Genomic DNA, 13958 nt, shown 5'->3' with positions numbered 1-13958 from the left:
AGAAATGGTAAAGGGGTAGCAACACTTATAGGGGTGTATTTTAGACCGCCAAATGGGGAGCGAGAATTGGAAGAGCAAATATGTAAGGAGATTGCAGATATTAGTAGTAAGCACAAGGTAGTGATTGTGGGAGATTTCAATTTTCCACACATAGACTGGGAAACACATTCTGTAAATGGGCTGGATGGGTTGGAGTTTGTAAAATGTGTGCAGGATAGTTTTTTGCAGCAATACATAGAAGTACCTACTCGAGAATGTGCGATGCTGGACCTCCTGTTAGGAAATGAGACGGGTCAGGTGGCAGAGGTATGCGTTGGGGAACAGTTCGGGACCAGTGATCACAATACCATTAGTTTCAATATAATTATGGAGAGGGTCAGAACTGGACCTAGGGTTGAGATTTTTGATTGGAGAAAGGCTAACTTTGATGAGATGCGAAAGGATTTAAAAAGAGTAAATCGGGACAGTTTGTTTTATGGGAAAGATGTGGAAGAGAAATGGAGGACATTTAAAGGTGACATTTTAAGAGTACAGAATCTTTATGTTCCTGTTCGGTTGAAAGGAAATAGTAAAAGTTGGAAAGAGCCATGGTTTTCAAGGGAAATTGGACACGGTTTGGAAAAAGAGAGAGATCTACAATAATTAGGCAGCATGGAGTAAATGAGGTGCTTGAGGAGTATTAAGAATGTAAAAAGAATCTTAAGAAAGAAATTAGAAAAGCTAAAAGAAGATATGAGGTTGCTTTGGCAAGTAAGGTGAAAGTAAATCCAAAGGGTTTCTACAGCTATATTAATAGCAAAAGGATATTGAGGGATACAATTGGTCCATTAGAGAGTTAGAGTGGACAGCTATCTGCAGAGCCAAAAGAGATGGGAGAGATATTGAACAATTTATTTTCTTCGGTATTCACCAAGGAGAAGGATATTGAATTATGTGAGATAAGGGAAACAAGTAGAGTAGCTATGGAAACTATGAGATTCAAAGAAGAGGAAGTACAGACACTTTTGAGAAATATAAAAGTTGATAAGTCTCCAGGTCCTGACAGGATATTCCCTAGGACATTGAGGGAAGTTACTGTAGAAATAGCAGGGGCTATGACAGAAATATTTTAAATGTCAATAGAAATGGGAATGGTGCCGGTAGATTGGCGTACTGCACATGTTGTTCCATTTTTAAAAAAAGGGGTCTAAGAGTAAACCTAGCAATTATAGACCTGTTAGTTTGATGTCAGTGGTGGGCAAATTAATGGAAAGGATACTTAGAGATAATATATATACGCATCTGGATAAACAGGGTCTGATTAGGAACAGTGAACATGGATTTGTGCCTGGAAGGTCATGTTTGACTAATCTTCTTGAATTTTTTGAAGAGGTTACTCGGGAAATTGATGAGGGTAAAGCAGTGGATGTTGTATATATGGACTTCAGTGAGGCCTTTGACAAGGTTCCTCATGGAAGGTTGGTTAAGAAAGTTCAATTGTTGGGTATTAATGGTGGAGTAGCAAGATGGATTCAACAGTGGCTGAATGGGAGATGCCAGAGAGTAATGGTGGATGGTTGTTTGTCAGGTTGGAGGCCAGTGACTAGTGAGGTGCCACAGGGATCTGTGTTGGGTCCACTGTTGTTTGTCATGTACATCAATGATCTGGATGATGGTGTGGTAAATTGGATTAGTAAGTATGCAGATGATAGTAAGATAGGTGGTGTTGTGGATAATGAAGTAGATTTTCAAAGTCTACAGAGAGATTTATGCCAGTTGGAAGAGTGGGCTGAAAGATGGCAGATGGAGTTTAATGCTGATAAGTGTGAGGTGCTACATCTTGGCAGGACAAATCAAAATAGGACGTACATGGTAAATGGTAGGAAATTGAAGAATGCAGGTGAACAGAGGGATCTGGGAATAACTGTGCACAGTTCACTGAAAGTGGAATCTCGTGTAGATATGGCGGTAAAGAAAGCTTTTGGTGTGCTGGCCTTTATAAATCAGAGCATTGAGTATAGAAGTTGGGATGTAATGTTAAAATTGTACAAGGCATTGGTGAGGCCAATTCTGTAGTATGGTGTACAATTTTGGTCGCCTAATTATAGGAAGGATGTCAACAAAATAGAGAGAGCACAGAGGAGATTTACTAGAAAGTTGCCTGGGTTTCAGCAACTAAGTTACAGAGAAAGGTTGAACAAGTTAGGGCTGTATTCTTTCGAGCGCAGATGGTTAAGGGGGGACTTGATAGAGGTCTTTAAAATGATGAGAGGGATAGACAGAGTTGACGTGGATAGGCTTTTCCCACTGAGAGTAGGGAAGATTCAAACAAGGGGACATGACTTGAGAGTTAAGGGACAGAAGTTTAGGGGTAACATGAGGGGGAACTTCTCTACTCAGAGAGTGGTGGCTGTGTGGAATGAGCTTCCAGTGAAGGTAGTGGAGGCAGGTTTTTTTTATCATTAAAAATAAATTGGATAGTTATATGGACGGGAAAGGAATGGAGGGTTATGGTCTGAGCGCAGGTATATGGGACTAGGGTAGAATACGTGTTCGGCACGGACTAGAAGGGTTGAGATGGCCTGTTTCCATGCTGTAATTGTTATAATGTTATATGGTTATATGGGTGGTGTTTCAGAAATGGAATATGCTGCCTGTGCAGCATTTCCAAACTCATTAGAAAGGTGCAAGCAGCCTAAAGATATTGCACTATAGGCCCTCCAATATCTAGCAGATTACTGAAAGATGCCAAAGCAACAGAGACTTGCTTAGCTTCCCCAATATTGACTGGGACTTGCTCAGTGCCAAAGGCTTGGACAGGGAAGAATATGTTGTTAGTATTCAAGAGGGTTTCGTGAAACAGTATATGGATATTCCAACTTGAGGGGGGGAACATACTCCCAGTGTTGAGAATTGAGCTTTGTCAGATGACCAGTATTTCAGTGGAAGAGCATTTTGGGAACAGTGCTCACAACTCTGTATGTTTTATGATAGTAATGAGTAAGGGCAAGTCTGGACCTTGAGGGAAGGTACTTAATTGGGGTGTGGTAGGTAACAGCATTGTTAGGCAGCATTATTGCATGGGACATTCAATTGTGAGTAGCTGTTATTGGGTAAGTCTACATCTGATATGTGGAATTTGTTTAAAATCCAGCTGTTTGAAGTTCGGAACTAATATGTTCCAGTAAAGAGCAGGAGAATGGATGGCAAAGTAAGGGAATGACCAAAGAGGTTGCAACTTTAATTGAAGATAACAAGGAAGCATATGCAAGGTTCAGAAAGATGAAATGAGACGGGGCCTTTAAGCAATATAAAGAGAGCAGGATGGAAAACAAGTGGGTAATTACAAAGAAGCATCAATGAAGGCACAGCTTTGATGTGAGAGAGGCAAAATGTAAAGTTGTGTGGGACGTGTCTTTTACACAGAGGGTGGTGAGTGCCTGGAACGTGATGCCAAGGGGCTGATATGATGGTGGTGTTTATGATAGGTACATGGCCAAGCAGTTTATGGAGCGTAGAGACAAAAAGCTGGAGCTGCAGATGCTGGTTTAAACCGAAGATAGACACAAACAACTGGAGCACCTCAGCGGGTCAGGCGGCATTTCTGTCTAGATCTGAAATTGCACCTATTCCTTTTCTCCAGAGATGCTGACTAACCTTCTGAGTAACTCCAGCTTTTTGTGTCTATCTTCAGTGTAAACCAGCATCTGCAATTCATTCATATTCAGTTATGGAGAGGTATGTATCATGTGCAGACAGCAAATTAGTTTAACGTGGGATTCTCTTCAGCACAGACACTGTGGGCATAAGGACCTGTTCCTCTGCTGTACTGTTCATGTTCATTTATTGCCACATACATCAATTGGTGTAGTGAAATTCACTGGCCAGGTCAGTAGTATAATTTAAAAACCAACAGACTAAAAAACACATTTTTAACGTAAACATCCATCACAGTGACTAGTACACATTCCTCACTGTACACTGGTCAGCAAGGCGAAAATAAAGTTCCAAGTCCTTCCCTTGTTGTTCTTCTTAGGTTCGGGGGCCTCGATCCCCCCGTTGACGGGATGGTCTTGAGTCCCGTAGCCGGCGGCATTTAGGCCCGCGTCGAGGCGTTCAGCTCCTGCATCGGGGGGGTAATCAGCTCCCCCGCACCGGGCGATCAAACCTCGTGTCGGGGCTGGACGAACCTTCTGCAGTGTTGGAGCTCCCGACTAGCCTCTCCTGAGACTGCGAGCCCTTGATGGGAAGTAAGTCCGTGCCCTGCGGTGGGGTTCACGACAGTCCGGGGCAGCTTTTCATCTCCATCGATGGTAGGCCGCAGAGCCCGGAGAATGTGATCCGAAACTTCATCACCTCTCCGGGAGGTAAGGACCTGGAAAAAAAGTTTCCCCCCCTCCCCCCCTCCCCAACATAAACCAAACAGAAGAACATTAAAACAAACTTTAAACAAATGCTAAAAATAACAAAAAGGATGAAAAAACAAACAGACTGCCGGAGGGCTGCAATCTCCTTCCTCCGGCGCCAACCGCTGAGTTTCTCCAGCATTTTTGTCTACCTTCGATTTTCCAGCATCTGCAGTTCCTTCTTAAACCCCTAGTTGTTTGTTCTGTTCTGTGTTCCACCACACGCACATGGACTCAGATATCACTTAAAATATAAATTATACAAGATAGTGAAACAAAAAATACTGCAAAAAAAAAAACATGATCTTAAGCACTAACACAACATTCTAAACCAAGTCCATGGTGATGCAAGAAGTGTCTGTGGTGTTCTTGCTGCCGAGGTTGGATTGTGGTCATCGTTGCGCAGATCTGATAATTGGGGGAAAGTAGCTTTTCTTGAAACTGGCGGTGTGGGACGTCCTGCCCGACGGTGGCAGCGGGAAGAGAACATGGACCAGATGGTGGGTGTCTCTGATGGCATATTTTCGTTCTTCTGGAGACAGAGCCTCATGTAGAAGTGTTGATGGAGGGGAGGGCTGTGCCTGTCACGGACCAGGCGGAGCCCAGCACTCACGGCAACCTCATGATTCACAGTGTATGTTGTATTGTGTAAACAGAAACTGGTGGTGGAGAACATGGACATCTTGGTACAAATAAGGTCCAACCTTCAGAAACCAGATGTGATGACTACCTTGGCCAAGCGTCTAACATGTGAGTGACACAATGTTTTACTTTACCTCGTTAGTTTGATCCTCTCTTTTGTTGAAACGAATCATCCCACCTTGAATCATTGCCCGAGCCTTCCACCAAGGGATCGATCCAGTCAAACCTGACTGCCCCGCTTCGGACACCTGTATCCTCTTCATCACATCAAGTCTTGAATCTATGTGTGCCAGTGGTGGAGTGTGGTTGTGTGTAGGGTGGTGGATGGGGTGATGATCAAGTGGCTACTTTGCTCAGGATGGTGTTGAGCTCCAAAGTGGTGTTTCTCACTGCACTCATCCAGGCAAGTGGAGAGTGTTTCATCACAGTCCTGACGGATGTTAGAAGGATGAGAGGATATCTCATTGAAACATATAAGACTGTTAAGGGCTTGGACACACTAGAGGCAGGAAACATGTTCCCGATGTTGGGGGACTCCAGAACCAGGGGCCACAGTTTGAAAATAAGGAGTAAGCTATTTAGAACAGAGACGAGGAAACACTTTTTCTCACAGAGAGTGGTGAGTCTGTGGAATTCTTTGCCTCGGAGGGTGGCGGAGGCGGGTTCTCTGGATGCTTTCAAGAGAGAGCTTGATAGGTGTCTTAAAAATTGTGGTCAGGGGATATGGGGAGAAGGCAGGAACGGGGTACTGATTGGGGATGATCGCTGGCTCAAAGGGCCAAATGGCATACTGCGGCACCTATTGTCTACTGTTTATTGACGTGTCTTGCAGATAGTGGAAGGGCTTTTGGGAAGGGGGAGGGGGGGCAGTGGGTGGAGGGGATGTGGTGTTACTCGCTGTAGGATCCCCAGCCTATGACCTGCTCTTGTGGGCAGGGGATTTGTGTGGCTGCTCTGAGAGTGGTGACCCCCAAAATGCTGTAAATATGGGGGACTCGACATAGAACTGTTGTGTTGCAGGGACATAGGTTGGTGAAAAAGGATTTGACATGCTGGTCTTCATCAGTCAGGGTACTGAATAGAAAAGATGTAATGTTATGTTACATTTGTAGAAGATGAACGTGAGGCCGCATTTGGAGTATATATGGTTGTATATATACTCCAGCATATATCCTGACGGTGTTCACATCATAGCAGGGGACTTTAACCACGCGGACTTGAAGAAAATGCTGCCCAAATTCTACCAGCATGTTAAATGTGCTACAAGAGGAGCTAACACCCTGGACAAGGTCTACTCCAACATCAAGCTGGGCTACAGGGCTAGACCACTACCACACCTGGGCCAGTCTGACCATATGTCCCTGCTCTTAATTCCTGCATATGCCCCCCTCAGGAAAACCGCTCCTACTATTACAAAGACCATCACAACCTGGCCTGATGGTGCTTCTCAGCAGCTGCAGGACTGTTTCGACAGGACCAACTGGGAGGTGTTTGAACACCGGGACCTGGAGGTGTTCATAGACAGTGTACTGTGTTACATTAAAAACTGCATGGACACGGTCACAGTGGACAAACGCATCCGGGTCTACCCCAACCAGAAGCCCTGGATGACCCGGGAGGTCCAGCGGCTGTTGAAAGAGAGGAACACCGCTTTTAGGTCTGGCGACAGGGCTTTATACAGCACGGCCCGAGCTAACCTGAGAAGAGGCATCAGAGAGGCCAAATCAAACTACAGGAAGAAGATAGAGGACCACCTGGACAGTAATAATAGCAGGCAGGTGTGGCAGGGGATCCAGTATCTCACCAACTATAAGACCAACCTTGGAGCTGTTGAAGGTGACGCCTCGCTGGCAGAGGAGATGAACCACTTCTTTGCTCGCTTTGAAGTGGAGCCACCCGAGACAGCCACATCACAGCACTTGGTCCACAGCAGCCTAACCCTCAAGATAGAGGAGCATGAGGTGAGGCGCACTCTGCGGGCCATCAATCCAAGGAAGGCTACTGGACCTGACGGCGTCTCTGGACGCGTGTTGAAGGACTGCGCAGACCAGCTGGCAGGAGTCTTTACAAGGATTTTTAACCAGTCTCTGGCCCAGTCCACTGTTCCACCCTGTCTGAAGTCCTCCACCATAGTCCCCTTGCCCAAAAAAACCAACATCTCCAGCCTCAACGACTACCGGCCAGTCGCACTCACACCAGTGGTGATGAAGTGTTTTGAAAAACTGGTCCGGGGTCATATCACATCACTCCTGCCCCGAAGCTTTGACCCCCACCAGTTTGCGTACAGAGCAAATAGATCTACAGAGGACGCTGTAGCCACAGCTCTCCATGCTGCACTGTCTCACCTGGAGCAGCGGGGGAGCTACGTGCGGATGCTCTTTGTTGACCACAGCTCTGCTTTTAATACCATCCTTCCCCACAAACTGGTGGACAAACTGGGGGACTTGGGACTTCCACACTCCACCTGTACGTGGATAAATAGCTTCCTGTCGGGTCGCAGCCAGAGAGTCAGAGTGGGCCATCATACATCCACGGCCCTCAGCCTCAGTACCGGCTCTCCACAGGGCTGCGTACTGAGCCCCCTGCTCTACACCATCTACACACATGACTGCACTCCCGCCCACCACAGCAACACCATTGTCAAATTTGCGGATGACACTACGGTGGTGGGACTCATCTCCGGGGGGGACGAGTACGCCTACCGGGATGAGGTGGAGCAGCTGACAGTGTGGTATGAAGAAAATAACCTGCTCCTCAACACCTTAAAGACAAAGGAAGTAATAATAGACTTCAGGAAGAATAAAACGGACATGGTACCATTGACTATCGGAGGGGACTGTGTAGAGAGGGTGGCGGATTTCCGCTTCCTGGGAATCCATATTGAGGAGGACCTGACGTGGAGCGTGAACACCACTGCGCTGCTGAAAAAGGTCCAGCAGAGACTGCACTTCCTGAGGGTGCTCAGGAAGAATAACATCACTCAGAGACTGCTGCTGTCCTTTTATCGGTGCTCCATTGAGAGCATACTAACATACTGTGTATGCGTGTGGTACACCAGCGGCACAGCGGCTCAGAGGAAAGCGCTCCAGAGGGCCATTGACAACGCCCAGAGGATTGTCGGCTGCCCTCTCCTTACCTTGGAGGACTTACACAGTTCCCGCTGCACCAAAAAATCCCAGAGTATCATAAAGGACATTTCCCACCCCGGACACTCCCTGTTTGAACTGTTGCCGTCAGGCAGACGGTACAGATCTACAAGGACAAGGACGAACAGACTAAAAAACAGTTTTTACCCCACTGCTATAAAAGCACTAAATGTAGCCGCCAAGGAACGCAGGGGCGAGACATACTAAGGGACTGTGGTACACTGTGAAATCGACAGAAGGATGGAGGGTTGGGTGTTTATGCGTGCTTTTTTCGTGATATTTATTTAGTTGTTTATCTTTTAATATTTTACCTTGTATGTATCGTTAGCTTTTAGAAATGTTTGAATGGTGCACTGACTGGCTGACATTTTAAAATTTCGTTGTACATGGTTCATGTTACAATGACAATAAAGAAACTATTCTATTCTATTCTATTCTATTATGTTCTGTTTTGGTCACTTTGATATGGTAAGGATACTGTTAAGATTGAAAGAATGCAGAGAAGATTTACAAAGTGATTCAAGGAACTGCAGGTGCTGGAGAAATTCAGCGTATTGGGCAGTATTTCTGTAGGACATCTAGAGGCAACAATACGGTCAGGACTTTTCTGCAGGTCCTATAGGAGGCGCTGTCCTGTGCACGGCTGCCCTGCCAGCAGTTGTCTGTCTTTTCACCGTTTTATTTTTATTTTTGGTTAGTTAAAGTGTTTTGTCTGGAGGTCTAGTCTTTTTTATGTGGGGGGGAAGGGGGAAACTACCTTTCGGGGTCCCTACCTGGTCGGAGAGGCAGCTTTTCTCCGGGCTGCAGCTTCGACCCGTCCTCGCAGCCTACCAGCGGGCCTGGAGCGGCGTTTCCTGTCGGGGACCGCCCAGAACCACGGCTTCGGCGGCGGCACAGTGCTGGAGCGCTATCGTACAGCGGGAAATGCCTTGCCTGGGTCACCGTGCTGGAGCTCCGGTGAGCTGAGACCGCCGGGAACAAGATACAAGATACAAGATACATTTATTTGTCATTTGGACCCCTTGAGGTCCAAACGAAATGCCGTTTCTGCAGCCATACTTTACAAACAAATAGACCCAAGACACAACATAATTTACATAAACATCCATCACATCGCTGTGATGGAAGGCCAAATAAACTTATCTCTCCATCTCCCCCCCCCCCCCCCCGCCCCCCCGATGTCAGAGTCAAAGTCAAAGCCCCCGGCTGGCGATGCCGATTTTCCCCCGGCCATTAAAGCCACCCCGGGTGGTGCAAGGTCGCACACCGGGTCTTGGTGTTAGAGCCCCCGGCGTGCGCTCGCAGAGTCCCGCGGCCATTCCAAGCCGCGCGGGGCGGTGATGTCAGGCCCCGCTCCAGGAGCTCTTCGACTCTGCAACTCGGGCGGGGGAAGTCGCCGTTGCGAGAGCCCTGAAAAGCAGTCTCCCTCCAGGGACCCGCGGGCTCCCGGTGCCGCCGTCCACAGACCTGCTGTTGGAGCCTCCGACTCTCCGGTCGGGCCGCAGCAGCAGCAGCAGCAGCAGCAGCGCTCCTCCACCGCTCCACCCGCTCCGGACTCGGCCAGCCCCGCGACGGTGACGGTGAGTCATAGCACCAGAGTCCCCGGTCTCTTCCTGTTGGAGGCCGCTCCTCGTTGCGGCCCCAACGACAACGGAAACCCGACGAGAAAAGGTCGGGTCTCCCGTGCAGGGAGAGATTTAAAAAGTTTCCCATACGCATGGGATGTCAGGACTTTCATATGAAGATAGACTGGATAGACTTAGCTTATACTCGCTAGAATTTAGAAGATTGAGGGGGTTTCTTATAGAAACTTACAAAATTCTTAAGGGTTTGTTGGACAGCTAGATGCAGGAAGATTGTTCTCGATGTTGGGGAAGTCCAGAACAAGGCGTCACAGTTTAAGGATAAGGGGGAAATCTTTTAGGACTGAGAGGGGGAAAACCTTTTTCACACAGAGAGTGGTGAATCTCTGGAAGTCTCTGCCGCAGAAGGTAGTTCAGGCCAGTTCATTGGCTATATTTAATAGGGAGTTAGATGTAGCCCTTGTGGCTAAAGGGATCAGGGGGTATGGAGAGAAGGCAGGTACAGGATACTGAGTTGGATGATCAGCCATGATCATATTGAATGGCGGCGTAGGCTCGAAGGGCCGAATGGCCTACTCCTGCACCTATTTTCTATGTTTCTTTGAGGAAGCTGACAATTAATGACATGTTCACAAACCATATGAGAGCAATGTGCAAACATACTCTTCTCTCTCCTTCTTCCTACCCCCCCCCCCCCCCCCCCCCCCCTTTTAATTGAAGTTCCCCGAGTCCCCCAGTAACGTGTACTTCTCGGTGCTTCTGAATGCAGTTCTTAGGGAAAGGGCTCTTCATCTATTCCCTCTCCAGTACTTTATACAGTAAGGCTGCTCCGTAGCTTTTTGAGAGGTTAGTAGTTAGTAGACTGAGTTGGATTATCAGCCATGATCATATTGAATGGCGGTGCAAGCTCAAAGGGCCGAATGGCCTACTCCTACACCTATTTCTATGTTTCTATGAGATGGCTTTATTCCAATTTGGAGGAAAATAGGCCAATTAGGGAGAGCCAGCAAGGCTTTGTACACGGCATGTCGTGTCTCACTACCTTGATTAAGTTTTTCAAGAAGGTCACAAAGGAAATTGATGAAGGTAGGACAGTGAGCTAGACGTAAATATAGATGGGATGGTGAGTACGCTTGTAGACAACACCAAAATTGAAGCAGTCTCATAGTGGGTGAATAAAATGCAGTGCCAGGGGAGGTGGTAAAAGCAGAAATTAAGCAATGCTTAAGAGGCATTTAGACAGACACATGAACAGGGATTGGATAGAGAGATACAGATCATGTACCGGCAGATGTGGTTACATTAGATTTGAATCATGGTCAATGCAGGTATGATGGGCCTGTCCCTGTGCTGTGTTTCAGAGGTAGGTTCATACAATTTAGAACAGTTCAACAGAGAAACAGTGCTTTTTGCCCCACAATGACTATGCCACCATAGAAAAATAGAAACATAGAAAATAGGTGCAAGTGTTGGCCATTCGGCCCTTCGAGCCAGCACCGCCATTCATTGTGATAATGGCTGATCGTCCCCTATCAATAACCCGTGCCTGCCTTCTCCCCATATCCCTTGACTTCACTAGCCCCTAGAGCTCTATCTAACTCTCTCTTAAATCCATTCAGTGATTTGGCCTCCACTGCCCTCTGTGGCAGGGAATTCCATAAATTCACAACTCTCTGGGTGAAAAAGTTTTTTCTCACCTCAGTCTTAAATGAACTCCCCATTATTCTAAGACTGTGGCCCCTGGTTCTGTACTCGCCCAACACTGGGAACATTTTTCCTACATCTAGCTTGTCCAGTTTATAATTTTATATGTTTCTATTTCTTTTATACTCTTTTTCCCTTAACATATCTAAAGAAGCTTTTAAGAAGGACAGTAAAAGCTTCTTTAGATATTTTAAGGGGAAAAGAGAGACAAAGTCAAATGTGGGTCCCTTGAAGGCAAACACGGGCAAATTTATTATGGGCAACAAGGAAATGGCTGAAGAGTTGAATAGGCTCTTCGGATCTGTCTTCACTAAGGAAGACACAAACAATATCCCTGATGTACTGGAGGACAGTGGATCTAAGGGGGTAGAGGAACTGAAATAAATCTTCATTAGGCGAGAAATAGTATTGGGTAGGCTAATGGGACTGAAGGATGATAAATCCCAGGGTCCTCAGGGAGGTGGCTCTAGAAATAGTGGATGCATGGGTGATCATTTTCCAATTTTCAATAGATTCAGGATCAGTTCCTGTGGATTGGATGATTGCTAATGTTATCCCACTTTTCAAGAAAGGAGCAAGAGAGGAAACGGGGAATTACAGATCAGTTAGCCTGACTTCGGTGGTGGGAAAAATGCTGGTCAATTATTAAAGAGGTAATAATGGGGCATTTGGATAGTAGTAAAAGGATTAGTCCAAGTCAACATGGATTTATGAAAGGGAAAACATGATTGACTAATCTTCTGGAATTTTTTGAGGATGTGTCAAGTAAAATGAATGAAGGGGTGCCAGTGGATGTAGTGTATCTAGACTTCCAGAAAGCCTTTGAAAAGGTCCCGCACGGGAGACTGGTGACTAAAATTAGAGCACATGGTATTGGAGGTAGGCTGTTGACATGGATAGAAAATTGGTTGGCAGACCGGAAGCAAAGAGTAGGAGTGAACGGGTCCTTTTCAGAATGGCAGGCAGTGGCGAGTGGAATGCCGCAAGGCTCGGTGTTGGGGCTGCAACTGTTTACTATATATATTAATGATTTGGAAGAGGGAATTAGGAGCAACACTAGCAAGTATGTGGATGACATAAAGCTGGGTGGCAGTATGAACTGTGAAGAGGATGTTGGAGGTTACAGGGTGACCTGGACAGGTTGAGTGAGTGGGCAGATGCATGGCAGATGCAGTATAATGTAGATAAATGTGAGGTTATCCACTCTGGTGGCAAAAACAAGGGGTCAGATTATTATCTCAATGGGGTTAGGTTAGGTAAGGGGGAGGTACAGCGAGACCTGGGTGTCCTTGTACACCAAAAGTTGGCGTGCAGGTACAGCAGGCAGTGAAGAAAGCTAATGGAATGTTGGCCTTTATAACACGAGGATTTCAGTACAGGAGTAAATAGGTTCTTCTGCAGTTGTATATGGCTCTGGTGAGACCACATCTGGAGTATTGTGTACAGTTTTGGTTTTCTAATTTGAGGAAGGACGTCCTTGTGATTGAAGCAGTGCAGCGTAGGTTCACGAGATTGATCCCTGGGATGGCAGGACTGTCAGATGAGGAAAGATTGAAAAGACTAGGATTGTAGTCACTGTAGTTTAGAAGGATGAGGGGGCAACCAAGCTAGATGCAGGACACATGTTCCCGATGTTGGGCGAGTCCAGAACCTCGTGCCACATTCTTAGAATAAAGGGGAGGTCATTTAAGACTGAGGTGAGAAAAAACTTTTTCACCCAGAGTTGTGAATTCAAGGAATTACCTGTCAATCACTGGATGGATTTAAGATAGATTTAGATACAGCTCTAGGGGCTAATGGTGTCAAGGGATATGGGGAGAAGGCAGGCACGGGTTATTGATAGGGGATGATCAGCCATGATCACAATGAATGGCGGTGCTGGCTCGAAGGGCCGAATGGCCTCCTCCTGCACCTATTTTGTATGTTTCTATGTATCTATAAGATCACCCCTCATCCTTCTAAACTCCAGTGAATACAAGCCTAGTCTTTTCAATCTTTCCTCATGTGACTGTCCCACCATCCCAGGGATCAATTTCGTGAACCTACCCTGCATGGCCTCAATCACAAGGATGCCGTTCCTCAAATTAGGAGACCAAAACTGTGCACAATACTCCAGATGTGGTCTCACCAGAGCCCGATACAACTGCAGAAGAACCTATTTACTCCAATACTGAAATCCTCTTGTTATGAGGGCCACAGGCACCCCTTCATCCATTTTACTTGTCACATCCTCCAAAAATTCCAGAAGATTAATCAAGCATGATTTCCCTTTCACAAATCCATGTTGACTAGGATTAATCCTTTTACTACTGTCCAAATGCCCCATTATTACCTCTTTAATAATTGACTATCATCTTTCCCACCATCGAAGTCAGGCTAACAGGTCTGTAATTCCCCGTTTTCTCTCTCGCTCCTTTCTTGAAAAGTGGAATAACATTAGCTATTCTCCAATCCACAGGAACTGATTCTGGATCTATTGAACATTGGAAAATGATTAT

The 13958-nt window shown here is 46.3% G+C and overlaps 1 protein-coding gene across 1 annotated transcript in view; it reads left to right on the top strand.

The window, feature by feature from the left end:
- LOC129714287 (nck-associated protein 1-like) overlaps window positions 1–13958 on the top strand; it is a 204256-nt gene that overhangs the window by 136297 nt on the left and 54001 nt on the right. The window contains exon 24 of the mRNA XM_055663845.1: window positions 5042–5135. Within this exon, the coding sequence (XP_055519820.1) occupies window positions 5042–5135 (94 nt within the window). The remainder of the gene's footprint in view (window positions 1–5041; window positions 5136–13958) is intronic.

Source organism: Leucoraja erinacea, chromosome 38 (genome assembly GCF_028641065.1).
Source record: "Leucoraja erinacea ecotype New England chromosome 38, Leri_hhj_1, whole genome shotgun sequence".
Lineage (NCBI taxonomy): Eukaryota > Metazoa > Chordata > Chondrichthyes > Rajiformes > Rajidae > Leucoraja > Leucoraja erinaceus.
Note: the sequence above shows the minus strand (reverse complement) of the source record. Positions and strands in the feature narration are given on the sequence as shown.